Source organism: Solanum pennellii, chromosome 11 (assembly GCF_001406875.1).
Source record: "Solanum pennellii chromosome 11, SPENNV200".
Taxonomy (NCBI): Eukaryota; Viridiplantae; Streptophyta; class Magnoliopsida; order Solanales; family Solanaceae; genus Solanum; species Solanum pennellii.
Window position 1 is genome coordinate 10,439,910 of NC_028647.1, and position 23,224 is coordinate 10,463,133.

At 30.9% G+C, this 23,224-nt stretch overlaps 2 protein-coding genes across 2 annotated transcripts; one reads left to right on the forward strand and one right to left on the reverse strand.

Moving 5' to 3' along the window:
• Positions 1 to 7,283: 7,283 nt before the first annotated feature.
• Positions 7,284 to 8,578, reverse strand: LOC107003643 (lignin-forming anionic peroxidase-like). The gene is made up of 4 exons (XM_015201963.2): positions 8,324 to 8,578; positions 8,014 to 8,205; positions 7,768 to 7,933; positions 7,284 to 7,699 (listed from the first exon to the last, which is right to left on the reverse strand). Exons 1-4 carry the CDS (start codon positions 8,525 to 8,527, stop codon positions 7,311 to 7,313), a joined length of 951 nt encoding a protein of 316 aa, XP_015057449.1. The 5' UTR covers positions 8,528 to 8,578; the 3' UTR covers positions 7,284 to 7,310.
• A 2,391-nt stretch (positions 8,579 to 10,969) lies between these two features.
• Positions 10,970 to 23,173, forward strand: LOC107003644. The gene is made up of 4 exons (XM_015201964.1): positions 10,970 to 11,102; positions 21,752 to 21,888; positions 21,976 to 22,705; positions 23,136 to 23,173. Exons 1-4 carry the CDS (start codon positions 10,970 to 10,972, stop codon positions 23,171 to 23,173), a joined length of 1,038 nt encoding a protein of 345 aa, XP_015057450.1.
• Positions 23,174 to 23,224: the final 51 nt, after the last annotated feature.

Sequence of the window (23,224 nt, forward strand, 5' to 3'; positions counted from 1 at the left end):
CTTGAAATTGCTTGTCTTATACTTGTACGAATAGTGGTGAGAGCATTAGGGCAAGTTCGGTCGTAGAAAGTGGAAGAAAGTTGTGCATGGCATTGCATGGTAGAGAGTAGAAGAAGAGAAAATATAGCAATAAAAGAACTAGTCATTTTGATATTAAAATGCAAAGTTTGTTGAAAGAATTAGAGATATTTATTTAAATCTTTGTGATGTGTTGAGGGAATAATGTTTCACTCAAATATTTATAGGCATAAAAACACGTTATTCTAAATCTCTTTGGTCACTATTGGCTGCCAATTGCATATCCGCGTTTTTGCCACCTTTTGTCTTTGCCATTCTTTTGAATTGGTCTAATTGCTACCTATTCTTGTAGGTGAAACGGATCCTTACCATGTTATCGATTATTGGTTATTGATTCATCAGTTATTGATCATTATGAGTTTAGTTATCGATTTAATCTTGACCAAAATAATAATAAAAAATCACTTAAAAACTAGGTGATCCACAAATCAAATGAACCATACACAAGTCAAGGGTTGACCGATTGTATTTTCTTCAAAAGCAAACACTATCACATTGTAGAATAATCGAGAATTTGAGACAACCTGAAATAAATATATGAAAGTGAACTCTGAGCTGAGAACTTTTTACCAGATAGCATAAGTAAAAAAAATTTACAGGTTGTTAGTTAACCTAGTACAAAAAGTCTAAAACTATTAGAATCGATAGCACAACGAAAAAAAAGTCAAAATCATTAAATTTGCTAAACCAATTATAACTCATTAACAATAAGTTAATAACTATTTTTTATCCACGTTTGAAACTATTCCTAGCTTCAAGCTAGAAAACTTCATGATTAAATATTTTGTATTTTATATTATGATTGCATGAATGTCATTTTCCAATAATGTAACATAGATTTGGTCATTACGTTGAAAGTCAACTGGCGATATCATCAGTAGAATAAGAGCTAGTGAAGCTCCAGCTAGCAAGCATGTATAGCACAATATTACGCATGATTTCTTTAAATATTATATATTCTCATTTTATTTTTTTAATTATTTTCAACATTTCAAATAAAATTTCAGTACATTACAATTTAATATATATTTTTTATTTAACTTAACTATTTAAAACAATTTTACTAGACACAACTCTATAATATGCACCGTAATTTATGAGTAAGTTTTTATCTTGTAATTACTTGACATTTTTGTCTGCTACACCATGTTACAGCCAAAATTTAATTTGCACAATAGCCACTTAATTTTTTTTAAAAATTAATTTGTAGGAGTTAGGGTTAAAAAAGGTGAAAAAGTGGGGTTAGATTATGGAGTCATGGGTCATTTCATCACTTTAAGAATTTGGGAAAAAAAATAAATATTCCCTCCTTTTAAAAAAGAATGATCTTCTTTTATTTTTAGTCTGTTTCAAAAAGAATGACCTCTTTCTTTTTTGGTAACAACTTTCCACATGACGTTTTTAAGGACGCAAGATTAAAGAACAATTTTGTACATTGATTAAGATTCAGACCTCCATTAAGTGCAAACAAATGAGGCCTAAATTCTTTTGAAACTTGGAAACAAAATTTATTTTAGCACTTAAACTACACCGGCTATTAAATATCCCTCTTAACACCTTTAAAATAAATTAAATGCAACCCTGAAAGTACAATATCACTCTCATCTGCTACATTATAGTCATGTAAGCGCCACGTCATTGTCATGTAAGAGGTGAGAGATGAATTTAAAGGAAAAATGACTTATATGGAAGAAAAAAGGTATAAGAAGTGCTTAAGTGGGGAAGAAAATATTTGAAAAAGTCAACAAAATAAAGAGATAACAAAAAGATTATTTATTTTCTTAAAAAAAATTGAACCCACAAATTTCATTTACTTTTAAATAAGAAATTCCACATTTTTAAAAATAAATTTAACTTATAAAAAAATTAAAAATTGTTACTACTTCTGTCTCAATTTATGTGACTTATTTTCTTTTTTAATTAGTTCCAAAAAGATTAACACATTTCTATATTAAGTAATAATACAATTATAAAATATATATTTTATCCTTAATGAAATGATTTACAGCCAAACAAATTTATGCGATTCATTTTGGACCACAAATGTTAAAGTCTTTCTTTCTTTCTTGAACTCTGTACCGAGCCAAATCACCTTACATTATATGAAGCGGCGGAAGTAGTTATATACTGGCCAATAAAAAATGTCATGTGTATGATATAATCATTCGACTTTTTTTACTATTTCCCGCACTTTTAGGAGAATGAGTACACTCACTTTGCCACGTCAACTCTTAGGGTGACATTTAATAACTTCAATATTGTTAAAGGGGGTATTTAAACGCCCGTATAGTTAAACTAATAAAGTAAATTTTGACCCCAAATTCAAAGGGAATTTGATGTATCTTCTCTTAAATTTACTAGTCATATATACCTTATTTTGTATCGAAATCATATACATATTAAATATATACCATCCATTTATATACAAAAAATATATATTATTAATTATTATTTTAATAAAGGACTATTATATTCATTTTTCAAACAAAAAAATAATTTGATTATTGTGATAATATATCAATTGTAGTGATTGATCAATAACAAGACTATTGAAATTTAGGCCAAAATCAATAACTTGAACAAATTAAAAGATTGAACTTCAACTTGAAATTATGACTCGATCTTTAATGGGATATATATAAAATAATATAATTTTGTTGACAAGTTAAAGATTGTGATTAGATTTTTATGATTGTTCCTTGCTCATTAATCATTATAGTCAATATACATCATTTTGTCTTTGACGAATCCCTTTCTATTTTGGGAAAATGTTATGATTTCGATGATTAATCTATTATTGTATTTTGCTGACATAAGAAAGTCAAAGGAACAATTGTTATGAATTAATAAACTAAAGAATATTCTTATTTTAATAAAAAAAGTCAAAGGAACAAATATTATGAATTGAAATGTCAAAAAAGTCAAAGGTCAATGCATTATTAAAAAATATATTTTTAGAAAAAAATTTATTTTTAGCTGGATAAATTTTTTTAATAAACTGAAAAATATATAAAGATATTTTAGTTTATCTTTATTATAATATAGATTTACATTATAATTTTGGATATTATTTTTTATCTAGCTAGAGATATTTCTATAATTTTGTCATACGTACTAGGAAGATTCATGAATTAAATAATATAGTAATAATAAGTAGTGATATGCATAGGCATTGTATTAGTTGAAAGTCAAAGTCAGCAGGCTATATCCAATTACATAATAGAATTAAAATCAATTTCTTTTTATAAATTAAAGCAGCATCTAGTACTTTATAAAAATAATTCACATTACATTATTGGTCAAAGCCAACTCTTGCCACAATTTTGGCTAATAGGAGTAGGGTATGAAAAATCGAATTGATGAACAAATTAAATTAAAAAAAAAATGTTATTAGATTTACGAGCTTTTAATGATTTTATAAAAACAAATTATTGAATTATTGAATCGGTTTTAGTTTTAGTATTGAGTTATTGATAAATCGATAGTTTATTAAGACAATTATATTTTATTATTTTACCCTTCATAAATATTAAATATTGTGAATATTTAAACACTATATCAGTGCTCTAAAACACTATAATATATCTAACTAAATATTATCTTTCTTGTTTCACTATATCAAAATATTTATCGCCAATTTACTTGTTTCACCATATGACATCAAATTAGAAAAGTGAGAAGTTATATATTTAATCAAACTGTTAACGATCAAAAATCGATAAAAAAAATTCTTAATGGTTAAGCATATTTAAAAATTAAAAAATGATAAACTGAATCCATAATACTTAAAATCGAAATAAACCAAACCAATCGCTTTATTTAATGTTAAATATTCAACAATTTATCATGATTAATTAAACAATAGTATTTTATTACTTTACCCTTCATAAATATTAAATATTTAATAATTTATCATGATTAATTAAACACTATATCAGTGCTCTGAAACACTACAATCTATCTAACTAAATATTATCTTTCTTGTTTCACTATATCAAAACATTTATCGCTAATTTACTTGTTTTACCATGTCACGTCAAATTATTATAGAAGTGAGAAGTTATGTATTTAATCAAACTATTAATGATAAAAAATCGATAAATTTTTTTTTTATTGCATTAGCATATTTAAAAATTGAAAATTGATAAACTGAATCCATAATACATAAAATCGAACCAAACCAACCGCTTCAAGAGTATTAAATTACGTGTTCTATTTGTATTTTCTACTAAACTAATCCCTTTACAAAGATTTATTGTGTTTATTATTATTATTATTCTCATAATTCTGAGAATTCAATAATTTTGGTTCAAATTTATAGGTGTTAATGAATAAATAGGCTAAACTTGAACGAATTAATATAATCAAATCTAGAGGTGTTAATGAGCAAATAGGCTGAACATGAACAAATTGATAAATTGTAAGTCATATCATTTGAATTGAAATAAGTTAGGACGAAACTAAGCTAAAAAATAAGTCCTTATAAGCCAGCCATACAAATTTCACTAAGTTTCCTTTTTTTATTTATTCTTTTATAATCTTGTATACATCTAATTAAATTATCTTTTTTTTTTATATCAAATAACAAATATATTTTCTTAATAAAAAAATCAATGAGATTTTTTATGGTCAATTTGAACTATATACCAACTATTANTTCAGAGAGTCGATTTCAGTACCCAAATTTCAGAAGTCTAAGTCTTTTGGAACGAGACACCCTCGATGGCCCGTCGTGCCCATGACGGTCCGTCGTGGGTTCCGTCGACTCACACAGTTTTTTCCAGAAATAAAATCTGCTGCTAAAAACGACTAAACAGGTCGTTACACTTTTCATCAAAAGCACACTTTTTGCTTTAATAGATAAAATATCATCAATATAGTGCATTGACACTCAAACTCAACGTCTTATCCATATAAAGAGATTTTAGGTCATAAATCATGAGACTTAAATCCAATATCTTATTATCATGGTGCATCAGAACTTGAATATGATGTCTTACCCTTTTGGTGCGATTGAACGTAAATCTATCGTTTTATTCTTTTGGTGCGATAAAATTTAAATTTATTGTGTTACCCACAATGAGCCTCAACCTCAAGCCTCAAAATAATTGCAATTTTATCACTTTTGATGATCATTAATATGATCATATATTATATTGCACACAAAATTGAGATTGCTGATTTCTTATAATTAACACTAGTAGTTAATAGATATAGCTTAATAAATCACATACCTCATATAAAGATTGAAAACATATCTCTCACACTACAAAAATGACCATTATCGGCAATTGTCACTCTTTGTATATGTCTCTAAAGCCTTTAGCGACATTGGTTCTAATGACACTTAACTAATGCGGATAAAGACTTTAACACTCTTTATTAGTGTCAATATTTAATGCCGCTAAAAGTTATTTTTGTTGTCGTGTCACTAAATTGTGCTTATTTAATCATTAAAATAAATTAAGAAGTTTCCTTACCGATCGGTTAAAATTAAACATATAAAAAGTCGACAAGTCTCTCTAAATACTTACTCCATATGGTACCACATATCTGTCACATAATAATTATAACGTAAAGATAAATCATAAATTGAAGATATTGCGACCTTATTACATAACTTATGCAAGATCTCTTTTGCACTTTTCCCGTCTTCTATCATAATTTTTTAAAAATAGACTGATAACGTGTTATGAAACAATATAAATTAAGTAGAAGAACAAAGTAGGGAGAAGAGAAAAAACTACTTATTCATCTTGAAGTATATTCAGGATTCATATATCTTCTTTACAATGAAGGAAAACCCTTTATTTATAGGGAAAAATTTAACTTTGTCCCAAGTAGGATTCCTAACCATATCCTAAAAGGACTCCACATAATTAGACATTCATTATAATACAAATTGTTTATAACAATATATATATATATATATATATATATATATATATATATATTATAACGAAGTTAATGGGTGCTCGAGCACCCGGCGGACACCATGTGGGTCCTTCCCTGGATGTTCATGGTTATTGTTAAAAAATCAAATTAACTCGCAATCTGAATAAAATCGACAAAAAAAAACTCAATTTTAGTTAGATTTGATTTTAAATTTTGAAAATCGATACTGTTTGGTTTGGTTTTTGTTTTACTAAAAACAACCGCAAAAACAACCAAACAGATAAAGTATATATATAAATTTATAATTATTATATATTATTCAAAAATAAAAAATAATATTTATTAAATTTTAATTCACTTAAGCCTTTAATTTTATCGTTTTCTCAAGTCGAACACTGAAATTTTAGCCCAACTATTACATTCCTAAGTTCAAGTCCATCTAAATTCATTAGTTAAGTTTTTGCTTGCACATTCTCTTAATTGAATCACTTTATTCATGTAATAATAACTGTAGTATTGCTTAATTGAATCGATACTAGCTTTCTTGTGAATTATTCATGTATTTGATGTTTGTGTCTATAAAGTTACGTATGTGCCATAAAAATTTATTACTTTTCAAACGGAAAACCCAGAAAACTGAACGAAATCGAATCAAATCGACAAGAACCAAACCGCCGGTTATTTTTTTGTTTGCGTTGGTTTGGTTTTCAAAATTTACAAAACTGACTAAATTGGTTTGGTTTTGGTTTTGGTTTTAACCAATAACCGAACCAAGCCGAACCAGGAACACCCCTATATATAGGGATAAGACATAAATATCCTTCTAGACTATGATCGAAATCTCGGAGACACACCTTTACCTAAACTAAGGTCATATATCATAATCGTCGTTTAATAATATTTCTAATTATATTAACATGTTATCGATTACTCTAATTATTTTATAGTTGACTTCATTTCAGAAAATTTTATAACTTAGTAGTTGAAATTATGGTAGGGTAAACTAAACAATATAATGATATAAATTTTAAATTTACCGATTTACAATAATAAAAAAATTATAATAAAAATCTAATTGCATATTTATAATCGAAAAATTTATATATAGTAGTGTTATATATGCTTATATAGTATAAAATTTTTATTTATATTATCTTATATTGAGATTATAATTATTGTGTATCAAAATATTTAAGTTTAATTATATATTAGAAATGGAGCCAAACATTTTATTTTACAACGAAGATTTATTTCATTCTTGAAACAATACAATATATATAAAGAAAAAAAATCAAATGAATTCGCGATTATACAACTAATAATAGGCTTTTGAAAAATCAATTTATAGCTCCACAAACCGTTCTTATGATCCCATTTTGACCAGTTAGAGGACTAATATCTCCCATTTTAATCATGGCTGCAGCAAAATCAGAGGCAAATGCTCGAGGGCTATTGCTATATTCTAAAACAATATCATCGGTAGATCCTCCACTCAAAAGAACTTGATCCGATTGAAGAAGGCCTTTTCTTTGCCTCAAATTCTTGAAGTAGTTGTTATCCAATTGATTAGGTGTTACCAAATCAAGTGGAGCTAGGTTTCCATTTTGATCTTCTTGAGGACATTGTCGTCTTCTAGTGCTAGCAAATCCAGCATCGATGTCTGTTCCATTGCTATAAATTCTATCACGGAAAAGAAAGCATTGTGCTTGTCCAATTGAATGTGATCCTAGAATTATTTTAAAAAGTTAGAACTTGTCATAAATATTTATATATATGATCAATATCAATAATTACCTGATAAAGCAACCATATCCCTTGTGCTAAGGCCTTTGTTGGCAAAGCCAGAAATAAGCCTACTAAGAGGATCAAAAGGACCAGGAAGATCAGTTTCCGCAAGAGTATGACTTGCAGTGGTTGAGTCTCTTCTTCCGAGTTTCACTGTCCATGATGGACCGCCAACCTGATTGTCATTAACGTAACATTAATTAATTGGTTTGAATAAAAAAGTTTCTTCTTTTCATAGTGTGAAAATGTACTTACGAGACTTGATGCATCTCTAGCAGCAACTGCAAGTATGTCAGCACACGATACAACTCCAGGACATATTTTCTCAACCTCGCTTTTTGCATCTTCTATAATACCAAAGCCTCTAACTGATCCAAGATTTGGCAGCGCTGTCTTCTCACTGATAATAGTTGGAGTTTCATCAAGCAAGAGAGAAGCATCACAACCCTATAAAAGTTTTTTTTTTTAAAAAGCCACTTAGTATGTATATTATACATTTCATCAAACAAAACAACCATATAGTTACATAAACATACATATAGATTAATTAATGTATATATCCAACCTGAACAAAACAATCATGGAAATGAAGACGAATGAGGGATGCAGCCATACGACGTTCCCTTGAAATTGCTTGTCTTATACTTGTACGAATAGTGGTGAGAGCATTAGGGCAAGTTCGGTCGTAGAAAGTGGAAGAAAGTTGTGCATGGCATTGCATGGTAGAGAGTAGAAGAAGAGAAAATATAGCAATAAAAGAACTAGTCATTTTGATATTAAAATGCAAAGTTTGTTGAAAGAATTAGAGATATTTATTTAAATCTTTGTGATGTGTTGAGGGAATAATGTTTCACTCAAATATTTATAGGCATAAAAACACGTTATTCTAAATCTCTTTGGTCACTATTGGCTGCCAATTGCATATCCGCGTTTTTGCCACCTTTTGTCTTTGCCATTCTTTTGAATTGGTCTAATTGCTACCTATTCTTGTAGGTGAAACGGATCCTTACCATGTTATCGATTATTGGTTATTGATTCATCAGTTATTGATCATTATGAGTTTAGTTATCGATTTAATCTTGACCAAAATAATAATAAAAAATCACTTAAAAACTAGGTGATCCACAAATCAAATGAACCATACACAAGTCAAGGGTTGACCGATTGTATTTTCTTCAAAAGCAAACACTATCACATTGTAGAATAATCGAGAATTTGAGACAACCTGAAATAAATATATGAAAGTGAACTCTGAGCTGAGAACTTTTTACCAGATAGCATAAGTAAAAAAAATTTACAGGTTGTTAGTTAACCTAGTACAAAAAGTCTAAAACTATTAGAATCGATAGCACAACGAAAAAAAAGTCAAAATCATTAAATTTGCTAAACCAATTATAACTCATTAACAATAAGTTAATAACTATTTTTTATCCACGTTTGAAACTATTCCTAGCTTCAAGCTAGAAAACTTCATGATTAAATATTTTGTATTTTATATTATGATTGCATGAATGTCATTTTCCAATAATGTAACATAGATTTGGTCAATACGTTGAAAGTCAACTGGCGATATCATCAGTAGAATAAGAGCTAGTGAAGCTCCAGCTAGCAAGCATGTATAGCACAATATTATACATGATTTCTTTCAATATTATATATTCTCATTTTATTTTTTTAATTATTTTCAACATTATCAGAGTAATTTCAAATAAAATTCAATACATTACAATTTAATATATATTTTTTATTTAACTTAACTATTTAAAACAATTTTACTAGACACAACTCTATAATATGCACCGTTATTTATCAGTAAGTTTTTATGTTGTAATTACTTGACATTTTTGTCTGCTACACCATGTTACAGCGAAAATTAAAAGGGTAACAACATGTGAATTAATTGGAACGGGGACACTCCAAAACTTAATTTGCACAATAGCTATATAATTTCTTTTTAAATTAATTTGTAGGGTTAGGGTTAAAAAAGGTGAAAAAGTGGGATTGGGTTATGGAGTCATGGGCCATTTCATCACTTTAAGAACTTGGGGATAAAAAAATAAATATTCCCTCCGTTTTAAAAAGAATGATCCCATTTCGTTTTTAGTATGTTTAAAAAAGAATGACCTCTTTCTTTTTTTGGTAACAACTTTCCACATGACGTTTCTAAGGACGCAAAATTAAAGAACAATTTTGTACATTTGACATATCTTTAATTTAGAACTACATGATCTAAAGTCTTCTTTATTATCTTAAACTTCGTGTCAAGTCATATTAGACCATTCTTTTTAAAACGGAGGGAGTATATAAAATATCATGTTCATTCCCAACACTTCAACATAACGTAAATTCATCCCTCCAAATAATCATATTATAATCCCAAGGAATATAAAAATTATTTAATAAAAAAAGGTTAACACTTTTCGAGGAAACCTCTGAACACGTTATCAGACAACTCCTCATCTTCCATAAGCTTCTCAACCTTCTTTACCTAAACTATCAACCTTCATAAAATTGTTCATCCTTCGTCTTTCGTTCATCCTTCGTCTTCCTCTTCCGTCTTCCATCTTCCATCTTCCATTATTGAAAGAAAAAAGAGATCCTATAGTTGTTCCTAAAAAAGAAGTCGAGCTTGCCTATTTTCATCAATCTTCTTCTCAAGTTCAGTCGAAACTTTTTCAATCTACTTTCCAGATTCTTTTTCAATCTTCTGAATCTGATGTAAGCTTAATCATGTTTTCTATTTTATTTTAGCCTATTTGACAGTGTCATGAAGGTTGTGATGTTTAGATATTTGCCTAATATTCTGAAAATTTCACCCGTTTTAGTTCATCCTTTTTATTCGGAACCATTAGTGACGTTATGCTTTGGACAATGCATACATTTTTTTGATTTTTTATGTTCATTGATTTTTTGATTTTTTATGTTTATCTGGTCTAACGGGCTAAAAGCTTTTACTGTATGTTGAGAATCCCCTGTATGTTGGTCGACTATAATGGAGTTTAGGTCAATGACATTGTCGATTTTTAATATGAAAAATATGTTTTTGTATGTAATACAGTATGACTCCTAAAATTAGAGGCGGAATTGTTAAATTATCTGTTTCTAAGCCTTCTAAAACAATAAAAGAAAGGCTGAAGAAGCTTCAAGAGGATCTTCAAAAAAGTAAAAAGTTGTAGTTGAAGAGTCTAAGTCTAAATCGGATTCGGATACAATGGCTGAGATCGATAACTATGAGGACAGTAGTGAATCTAGTAAAGAAAGAACTGATAGTGGAGATGAGGAGAGTAGCACAGACAACGGAGATACTGGACATGACGATGATGATCCTCTGCCCTTGTCAATCTGTGCAAGATATATCTTTGATAAGTCCTTTAATCTTAGACATATATGGATGAGTTTAGATCTTTTCCAACGAAAATTTCTATGAGAGCAAGATTGACCCTATATCATGATTTTAGAATTGTGTTAGTTTAACAAAAAAATCATGACTTTAAAATGACTTGTTTTGGACATTTAAGACATATTCCAGAGTACTACAAGTTCAATAGACAATTAGTCCATTATATGTTGTTGCGTCATGTAAGAAATGATTAAAAAAAATTGCATGGGAGGTGATTTTGTACGAATGATAAGCTTGCATGTTTTGTCTTAAAAGAGTTTGCACTGTTATGGGGTTGAATTGCTCAGCGTACCCCCGTGAATCAAAAATAAAAAGAGTAATTGAGAAAGGTGAGGAATTCTACCATAAAGTGACGAAGAGTAAGAATATCAATGGTATAAAGTTGATGAATTTGATTAAGGTACTAGATTGAACAAGGAGCTGAAGTTGAAGTGCTCCATAGTTTGTTCGTCCAATCTTTGTTGCTTGCCCACGATCGATCTAAGATTTTGGATTCGAACCACATTAAGATGGTCGATGATTTAGAGTTTTTCAAGAGTTATCCATGGGGGAAAGAGTGTTTTGATTTAACACTGAAGTATTTGAAGAACAAAATTGATTTGAACAATAAGATGCAAGTGTATAATGAAATAGGGAATGCATCATATGCTTTGTATGATTTTCCTGGACAATTCATGTACCGGTCATCAATTATGCACTTCATTTATAATAAACTCTTGTATATTTATAAAGTATTTGATAGTCTTTGTTTTTTTATTTATTATTGTATCAATTTCAGGTTTGGATATATGAGGTGTTTCCTCGTATTGGGAAGTATGAAAGAATTCATTGAATTGTCCTTTATCCATTCTCTTTTTGCTTAGATGACATACAACAAAGAGCGATAATGTTGCCGAAGGTGATCCATGTAAGTATTAAGGGAGAAGCACAAATGTATAAATTTATTTATTATTATCTAGCAATATTTGTAATTCAGTTTAAGGTCTTGTATTATTTATATTATTATTTTTTGTAAATTGTGCATCCATACCTTATACCTATTGTTCGTGAAACAAAACAAAATTATATGGAAGCACCAAAGTCATATACAAACGAAGTCAAGGACATAACCATTGATGCCTTAAAGGTCAATTTGAAAGGTGTCATTGTCCTGACTTCTGCAATAGAGAACGAAGAGGATGAAATATTGGGTGAGAACAATTTCAACCATCCTCGTGATAATTCTGTTTCAAGTGGACAGAATAATAAAAATAATAATTGTGTGAGCGTGTTGCATCTTGTGAACTATCAATGTGGAAGTTGTTATTTTCACATGAGATGAGAAATTGAGGAGAGCACAAACAACAAGAAAAATAAAGGTAGGCTAATTTATATAGTGTTGTGTAAAATAATATATTTATAATAATGCTTAGCTATGTATTTATCAGTAGTTAATGAAGATTATACATCACTAACATTTGATAATGATGATGTTGCTGCTGATGTAGATGAAAAAGTCCTTACTCTAGTAATAGTCGATGAATATCTCATTGCAGTTGATGAGTACTTTACATAAGAAGTCAATCAAGTTGTACATGAGATGAAGGAAGGAGATAAAGAACAAGAGGAGAAAAAGATGGAAGAGAACAAACAAGAGAAGGATAAGAATGATAAAAAAGAAGAAAAGTTGGAAGAGAAGCAAGAAGAAGAAAACAAAGAAATGGAGATCGAATAGAATAAAGAAGAAGAAAAAGAATAGGAGAAGCAGGTAGAAGAAGAAAAGAAGAGGAAAAAGCAGGTAGAAGAATAAAAAGAACAGGAAAATCAGGTAGAAGATCAAGAAAAAGTAGAGAAGAAACAGGTAGAAGATCAAGAAAAAGTAGAGAAGAAACAGGTAGAAGATCAAGAAAAAGAAAAGGAGAAGGAGATAGAAGAAGGAATTGAAGGGATGTGATGAGAATTATTATGGATCTCAATGGTGATGAGTAAGATATTGATTTTTTAAGATAATTTATATTCAAGTGTATTTTAAGACTTAATTTTTGAAATGATTGGTTTTTGGTGGTCGATGATAAAGACATTTGGGGATTGAAATGGTTATTTTTTGGTGGTCGACTATTAAGGCAGGTAGTTCTTTAAATCAGTGATTTTGATGACTAAGAGAATTGATTTTTTTAATATAAACTAGTTTTTGGTGGTTGAATTTTAAGACAATTGGTTGTTGAAGTAGTTGGTTATGGAAGTGCCTTTTTAGACAGTTGGATTATATAAATGTTATTTTTGTTTTGATGGATATAGTTGTCAGTTATCGACATGAAATTGTATGTATAAGAAGTACTTCATTTTATTAATAGACCGTAATACTACATGAGTAAAAGATATAAGATTGTACTACTACATGTTACACATTTTCCAAAAGCAACCACTGGCAATAGACCATACAACATTATTTTAGGCCCTTCTCTTTTTCTTCAACCAATATCAACCTTTGTTTTAGTTGATCCCTTTCTATTTCGGTATTTTTTCGCAATCCTTTAAAGTTATCCCTCTGTTCTTCAGCTTCTTTGTATAAAGTCAATAGCAAATTTCTATTTTCTTCGAAGTTTTGAAATCTTTTTAATATTTGAAATTTGATAACGCTTTTAAAATTTGATGTATCGAATACGAGACTAAATTTTGATGGGTTGCTCGTTGATGAATCATAATCAAGCCACTTAAAAAATAGCAATGCACCAATTGCACAATTAAATAATTATCGACATGGGTTCGTATCAGTTTGTGAAATCCTCAAAATAGCTAAATTACCAGAACGACAAACGTAAGTCTTTTTTGCATTTGATGTTTGACATGCTTGAGACATAATTAAAAAAGATGTTTAAGTATTTTAAAATAGAATAAGATGGAGGAGTTCATGAATCCTTCTTTTTATACACTAAAAAAGCAGACGGTAACATTGAAAAAGTAGCAATTTGTACTTTGTTACCGCTGTAAAATTTGAATAATTGAGTATAGTCACTATTGATAAAAAAAAATATATAGGTAATTAAGACAGTCGATACTTGTTCATGTTCTTGGTGTATATTGTAACAGCGACATCTACATTTTAACAATAATAAGGTATATACGGGTAGATATCATGAGCCTTAAATGATCTTTATTGCACCTACTAGAATATGACTTTTTAATATAGACCATAGCTAGTATAATTTAAATGAGAAAATGATTAACTAATATTAAACTATATTATTGAAATTTCTTCAATTAAATAAGTTTAAACAAGACATTTAAGAGTCTACATACATTGGGGGTGGAAATAAATGATGTATGAGAAGCAATTGTAGTTATTCAGTCAACATTTTCAATGTAATGTGTGAGAAAGCACAACTATGTTGAGAGAATGTTGATTTTTCAGCTAATAACAATTGTAGCTTACTCTTAGAACTGAATGTTTGATTCATGTAAAAATTAGTTCCATCTAGAAAGTATGGTTGGGTTGTGATCTCAATTCCGACTCTGCCTCATCTTCTTCAAAAGGTTCGAAATCTTTCGCATCTACTGGATGATCTTCAATATCCAATGAATGATCATTCCCTTGGAAGAAGAATTCTCCTAAGCTTGGCACTAGGTGATCTATGTGTCAAAGGGATATTTTTTTTCCTATCCTTTCACTTGCTTTGCAGCCTATGCATCAATTCATTTAATCATCACCCAAGTTGTCATTTGATTGATTACAAAAGCTCTCAATTGGTTGATCACCCAATTTTCATTTTCAACTGAGTCATCGTCGTTAAAAGAATTCGTTGGTTCAGTCGGAGAACTCGCAATGACATTTATCCTCAACACAGGCCTAGAGTCATCAACAACAACATCCATCATGTACAAGCTCACATTCCTATCATTCTCTATGAATGTGGGATGTATTTTTTCCCTCCCATTCATTTGATATCTTATCACCAAGTTGTCTGGCTCACAAGATAGCTCACCGACCTCAATTATGCTTGCAATCAAATTGTCATATGAACATTTGAAACGCAAGGCAATAGGAACTATAGTCTTACTAAATGATTTTCAAAACCACCTTTTGGGAGTATCTTCCCATACTCCAATATAGTCACCACCAGCAAATATATTCTACTACTACCATATATAGACTACACTGATCAATACTAGATTACGATATTGGTATATAGTGGTTGATGAATGGTACGAAATTCGAACAAAATGCGAAAGAACGAGAATAAGTTCAAATCAAGCTCAAAATAGATAAAATGCATATATAGTCCGTATAAACAACTAAAAATTATCTAAACACGAGTTATAAAGTGATCTTGAAAGATTTTTGCAAGTTTCAAGAATGGCGGGAATTTTTTTCTTTGAAGCTATTTGAAAGAAAATGATGTAAAAATGGAATCAATGACTAGAATGATGATGAATTAACCTGTGAAAGCTAAAATATCGTCGGAATCAGCTAAATCGGTTGCAAAAATGGGAGCATTTTGGTTTCTTGTTGGAAGAGCTTTTCCCCAGTAAAACTTTTTAATAAATAAAAAATAAAAGCAATACCACATTTTTGTTGGATGAGTAGGGACCAAAGTGTAGTATCAAAAACTTGAGAGTAGGGTGTTATATGTTTTGGAATAATATTAAGTGATGTCATATATGGTGTCTAAAGTACCAATTTTGAGACTTTTGTCTAAATGTTCAATTAAGTTTGAAGAGTGGTTGTTTTGTCAACTCTCCCGGAGAACATGACTTATAGTAAATTGAGTATATATATTTAACTATTGTTGTTTGTTTAGTTTATTTTGTTTAAAGTACAATCACATTATTTGAAAAACGGTAAAGACTAAAATATATAGATATCGAATTTTGAGAAAAAACTTATTTATGTAATTGACCAAGTGTTTGACATATATATGCTCTTTCAGTTAAAAAAATAATGGAATGAAAATAAAACTAGCGTAGATGAGTCAAATTTTAATGAATGACATAAATGAGTACTTTTTCAAAGTTGGACAACATATTTGAACCTTTTCCGTTTGAAAAACAACAAAATCACTCTTTACTAAATGATTTGACATTTTAAGAAACATTCAAGATCCAACTTTTGAATTGGAATTCGATCCCAACATGATACTTGACCCAGACTCCCAACCCCAACATCCGATTTAAGATCCAATTTTCAATCGAGATCCGACCACGAGAACTGATTTGAGACCCGATTCCAAATCGAGATTCAACCTCGACCTCGACACCTTACCCCCGACCCCAACCTGTGATCGACCTTGACCCGAGACCCGATCCTTTCCTAAGACTCGACCCTGACCTTGACCCAAGACCCCGATCTCAAACTCGACCTTGACCGTGACACCTAACCCCAGCCTCGAGAACCGATCCGGACCCTTGCCTTGATATCATACTGAGACTCGAGACTTTGACCCAACGTCTTGGCCCCAACCCCTACCTGAGACCCAACATCAACCCTAAGACCGACCCATGACCATACTTGAAATCCCAAACCAAGACTGGAGACCTAAGATTTGACACCTGACCCTGACTCAATCCAGAATTCAGGAGTTGGATCTCGAGTCGGTCTCGAATTGAAAAACAATAGTCAGATCTAGGATTACTATTGGGATTCGAAACGTGAGACTTTAAGTTAAGATGGAAAGATGAGGTGTGAGGGTCTTACGCTCGTATTCTCATTGAGATTGATATTACCCATGAGCTACCTGATTATGTGACAATTGAACTACCTTAAATACGAATGGCAGCCGCTATATTGTCAAGATTGTTAAATGTTGGGTCACAAGACTGGAATGGATAGGAAAACCTTGTAACAGTCAGGAAGATGAATAACCAAGCACACTGAATAAAATACAAGTCAACAATTATTTCTAAAGTAATTGTTGGTGTTTATGCATCAACAGTAATCACGGCTATAGTCAAGAAAGTGGTTGGAGAATCTCAGACAACCTTCATTTTAGGCAGGATCGAGTATACTCGACAATGTCATAGTAGTACATGATTGTTTTAAATTCTATGACTCACTCGAGTGGAATTTTTTGAAAATGGTATTACTGGAATTTTTTGAAAATGGCATTGTGTCTAGGCGTTCATCAAAGACTTGCCACAGTTGACAGACTAAGTAGTACTAGGCGTTCATCAAAGACTCGACAATGTCATAGTAGTACTAGTTGTGTACTGTGTTTTGTGTAACACGAGAAAATTAAATGAAAGGTGTCAAATAAGCCTTGATTTGGTTTTTGGTGACAGATTGACCAAAAGCTGGTCAAATCATCTTTAAAATGTAATTAAGTAAATTTGGGACTAAATTAACATTTTCAAAACTTTCTTCTTTTATAAAATACAAAAAAGCACTTCATTTTTTCAACTTTTGTAACTCTATCCAAACCATTTTTTTTTAAAAAAAAAGTAAATGAAAATAGGTATTTCTCTTCTTCTTCTCTCAACGTTCTCTCTTCTCTTCTTCTTCCTCTTTAGAAAATCTGAAAGTTCGACTATCAAAACAAATATTCTCCCCCGTTATCTTATCTTCCTTCTTATCTCCGGTCGTGACTCTCTACTCTTTCTGAACTGAAGATTGTGTTTGACTTAAAAAGGGTAAGTAATTTTTTTAGCGATTTTACAATTTTGAAATAATACTAAGCTTTTTTCTTGGGTTAATGAAGAATAAATCGTTCTATAGATATGAAAAATGAATAATAGTGTAATGGTACCTATTATTTATTATTTTAAAAAGAAAATTAACAAACCCGAAAAGCTATAATTTTGAGAAAATGTATATGTAATGTTAAGATTCAGTGAAAATTCATTTTTTTGTTGTTTTGTTGTTCTTTTTGTGACCATTTTGTTCATATGATTTAAGAAATATAGTTTTGTTCAGTTGTCCACAAATATTTGAAGTGTAGGAGACTGAAAAAATCTATTTCTCAATCACTATCTATAATTAGTTAAAGAAAAAAACAATGACTACTGCTCTGTATCACACTCAAACCCAAAAGTCAAGGAGAACAAGAAAGAGAAGGAGAAGGACCTAGAGATAGAGAAGGAGAAATTGAAAAAGAAAGTGAAAGAGAAATAGAAAAAAGTCAAAGTCGTCAATTGTGATGTGAAGCAACAATATCCACCATTGATTAGATTGATGGTTATGTATACCATTGTGAATTACTTTTTTTGTTGATAAGTTGTATAAAACAATTGGTAAAGTGTTTATTTTTTGTCGATAATATTAATGAATTTTTTGTTGAAACAAATGTCAATTATGATGGAAAAGAAGAAATGTTGTGTATGTGGCAACATACATAACCTATGTTGTAAAAAACACCACAAAATTATCTACATGAGCCCAACAGAAAGGATATATGTGGCAACATATGTCACAGAAAGAAGATATGTGGTAACATATGTCACATAAAAATGATATGTGGCAACATATGTCACAGAAAGAACATATGTGGTAACATATGTCACAGAAAGAAGATATGTGGCAACATATGTCACAGAAAAAAGATATGTGACAACATATGTCGCTGAAAGAAGATATGTGGCAACATATGTCACAGAAAAAAGATATGTGGCAACATATGTCACTGAAAGAAGACATGTCGCAACATATGTCACAGAAAGAAGATATGAGGTTACATATGTCATAGAAAGGAGATATGTGTCAACATTTCATTGTTACCAATGTGGTGTCTGTGGCAACATATGTAACCTTTGTTATAAAAAAAAAACTATAAAATTATTTGCATGTACCCCAACAGAAAGGATATATGTGGCAACAGATGTCACATTATGAATTATTAAAAAAAATTAAAAATAAAATAAAAATGTCTAAAACAATCGTCCTTTCTTTTTCCTTCTCTCCTCTCCTCTATAAAAGGTCGTTTCGTTTCATATTTCAAATAAATTATTCAGATTTGAAATCTAATTTATATTTACTAATTTTTGTTTTCTTTTCTCTCATTCCTTTCTCTCGTTTCATTATTTCTTTATAATTCAAATTGTTGCTATGTTTTCTACAACATCAATGGTAATATGTTGTGATTTTCTTCTACAACAAAGCGGCGTTGCCCTCATCATTCTAGTTTATCATTGATATCTTCTAAGATAAAATATAATAGTTATTGGTATTTATCACTTATTTGTTTGTAAGATGGTTGGATTGTTATTCCTTTTGAATTATTATTTGAAAAAAATACATTTTAAGATGTACATGTCGCCACATATGACACGTCTGTTGCAATTTTTCCAACAAAACGTGCATATGTTGTCACATATGTCACTTCAAGGTTGAATTAATCGATAATTGAGCGATTTAGGAATGGAAAAATATCAAATTGAATCAAATTTTAGTATTTTGAACCATAATTAAATAATAAAAATATATTATACACTTGAAAAAACAATTTACATGGGTGTTATATAAACATCATATGAAGTTACTTGGTCATTGTATGATGAACTAGTGATATGATAGTTTTTGTAAAAATAATTGATAAAATTGATGAAAGTTGTTGTATATTTTTATTCTTAGACATGTTGTATGACTATATATTAGTGTTACATATTGAATTCGGTGACAATTTAATTGAATTAACCCCAAAAGACCATTTTATGATATACATATGTTGTCACATGTGACATTTCTGTTGCAATTTTTCCAACAGGAGGTGCATATGTTGACACATATGTCACTTCAAGAATGGGTTAGTCGATAAATTGAACGATTTAGGAATAAAAAATGTTAAATTGGGCCAAATATTAGTACTTTGGACCATAATTAAGCAATAAAAATATGCTATAACATTTGGAACAACAATTTACAACAATATTATATAACTATCATATGAAGTTACTTGATTATTGTATGATGAACTAGTGATGTGATAATCTCTGTAAAAATAATTGATAGAATTGAGGAAGGTTGTTATATTAGACTATAATTTTGTACTTAAACATGTTGTAGGACTATATATTAGTGTTACATGTTGAATTAGATGACAATTTAATTGAATTAACCCCTCAAAGATCATTCTATGATATACATATGTTGTCACATATGACATTTTTGTTGCAATTTTTCTAACAGAACGTGCATATGTTGTTAAATATGTCATTTCAATGATGACTTTATCAATAAACTGAGCAATTTAGAATGGAAAATGTCGAATTAGACCAAATTATAGTAATTTGAACCATAATTATGCAATAAAAATTTGTTATAACACTTGAAACAACAATTTATAAGGATGTTATATAACTATCATATGTAGTTACTTGGTCATTGTATGATGAACTAGTGGAAAATGATAGTCTTTGTAAAAATAATTGATAGAATTGATGAAGGTTGTTGTATTAGACCATAATTTTGTACTTAGACATGTTGTAGGAATATATATTAGTGTTACATGTTGAATTATGTGATAATTTAATTGAACTAACCCCCAAAAGATCATTTTATGATATACATATGTTGCCACATATGATATTTATGTTGCAATTTTCCCAACAGAACGTGCATATGTTGCCACATATGTCACTTCAAGGATGACTTAATCGATAAATTGAGCGATTTAGGAATGATAAAATGTCAAATTGGATAAAATTTTAGTACTTTAAACCATAATTAAGCAATAAAAATATGATATAATACTTGAAACAATGATTTACAAGGGTATTATATAACTATCATGTCGATTGTGACATGTAAGTCATATGTTGCTCATGTCTAGCTTATATGTTGCAACTTGTGTAAGTTATATGTTGCAACATCTGTCAATTATATTGCTATTGAAATAACCTTGTTGTTGCTACATATGACTATAATTTATTTCAATAGTCAATTGTTGCAACATATAGCAATCTGTTGGAAACGCGAATGCAAATTATTCAAAAAATTGCAGGTGCCCAAAGTATGGTGAATGATTTCAAAGAACTATTAATTTTGTAGAAAATAGCCATATTTAGCAGAGTAATTATAGGAACAGAATATACTAATTATATCCTGTATAGCTGTTTCCTTATCCGTTTCCTTTTTTATCTCCATCTTTCCTGTATAAATGTAACAGTATTTCACAAGAGTAATACATAGAAAATTAACCTAAAATTATTCTCTTTATTTTTGTAATTTTCACATGGTATCAGAGCAGGGCCCGTCTCACCCGATGTTGGGGTCCCCAAAGCGTGAGGTGGGGTGTTAAAGAATGACAAAAGTCTCACATCGGTGGTTAATGAGATGGGTGGACTCCTAATAAGGCTTGAGCAATCCTCCTCCCTTTGAGCTAGCTTTTGGGATGTGAGTTAGGCCTAAGACCTAATTTAACATGGTATCAAAGCCATAAGGTCGATCTTCGACGTTTTTTCGTACTCATCATCTACCGTGACCTACCCGAAATGGAAGACCCACCGGAAAACCCACCGGAAAATCCAAACCAACTTATTTCTATGGAACATATGCAACAATTGTTTCAGATGTTTCAAACACTCAACAAAAATTCAACCAACATCGAACCAGGGACTTCACAAACAGTGCGAGTCGCCGAAAAACTGAACTTTACCAATTACACCAAATGGTGTAAACTGATGCAGATAGCAATTGGTGGCCGGGGAAGGCTCAATCACATCATCGCAACCCCGTTTCACCAGACGATCCAGAGTACCAGCAATGGGCTCAAAAAGATTCGATGGTCCTTTCATGGATCATCGAGAATATTGACGGAGACCTTGTAAATCAGTTCTTGGACTATAAAACTGCTCGAGATCTATAGAAAGGCATTGAAACTCTACTCAGTAGCGGCAGAGATGAATTGCAGATCTATGATCTGAACACAAAGGCAACCTCTATGAAACAAGGGATAGACACGATAGAGGTGTATTTTAGCAAATTAAATACCCTCTGGAAAGAAATTGATAGACGAATGCCTAACCCGATGAAATGTGCAGAGGATATCACATTGTTTAACTCGTTTATACAACGGCAGAGGTTGTATCAATTTTTGGCTGGTGTGAATGATTCACTTGACAAAGAAAAACGGGACATTCTGAATTTAGATCCCCTTACAACCATTGATGCCGCATATGCCACTATCAGACGAGAAATTGCTCGTCGCGGTATAATGACCGGCAACTCATCACTGGGACGAGGTCCCTCAGAGATCGGAAGTGGTCTTGTCACTCAACGCCGGTCAGATTCTTCATCCCGGCGAGAGGATAAAACTCACCTTAAATGCAGTCATTGCGGAGGAACCAAACACACCAAGGAAGGGTGTTTTAAGCTCATCGGCTACCCGGAATGGTGGGAGGACCTAAGACAGCGCAAAGCCGCCACCAAGGTGACAAAGACCGGCGGCAAGGCTAACGCCGCCATCGGAGAAGGAGAACCGACCAGCGAGGACTCATCAACCACTGTCACTGACAGGCGAACAGGTACGAGTGGCAAGGATGGGTTCACCAAATTTTTTGGTGAACCATGGATGAAAACAGAGGAATCGACGGAAAGAAGAAACGAGAGAGTTCTAGAGGAATCCTCCTTTAGAAATGATGGTGAGGGAAGAAATGAAGACCACAAGATAAAAATAAAAGGCCCTCAAAAATCAGAACCTTTATTCCATTTAAAAAATCAGAAGCCCCACAAATCAGAAGCCCAATTATACAATAAACCCACGAAAAATCAAAGTGTGGGTCTCATGTGCAACAAGTCAATTGGATTTTTGACTGTGGGGCCACGGACACTATGTCATACGACCCATCCGACTTTCTTTCCTCCACATCAACTACCCGTACTAAGATTCAAACTGCAAATGGGGAGTTCATTCCAATTACTCAGGCCGGAGATGTAGATATTACATCAGAAATTCATTTAAAAAATTGTCTTTTAATTCCGAGTCTTACCCACAAACTTTTATCTGTTAGTCAATTAACCAAGGAACTAAACTGTACAATTCTAATGACTTCTTCTGATTGTATTGTACAGGATGCTCAGACGGGGCGGATCATTGGTCGTGGTATTGAACGAGGAGGTCTATACTATGTGAACGAGGTGACTCAACAGGGTAACGCTTT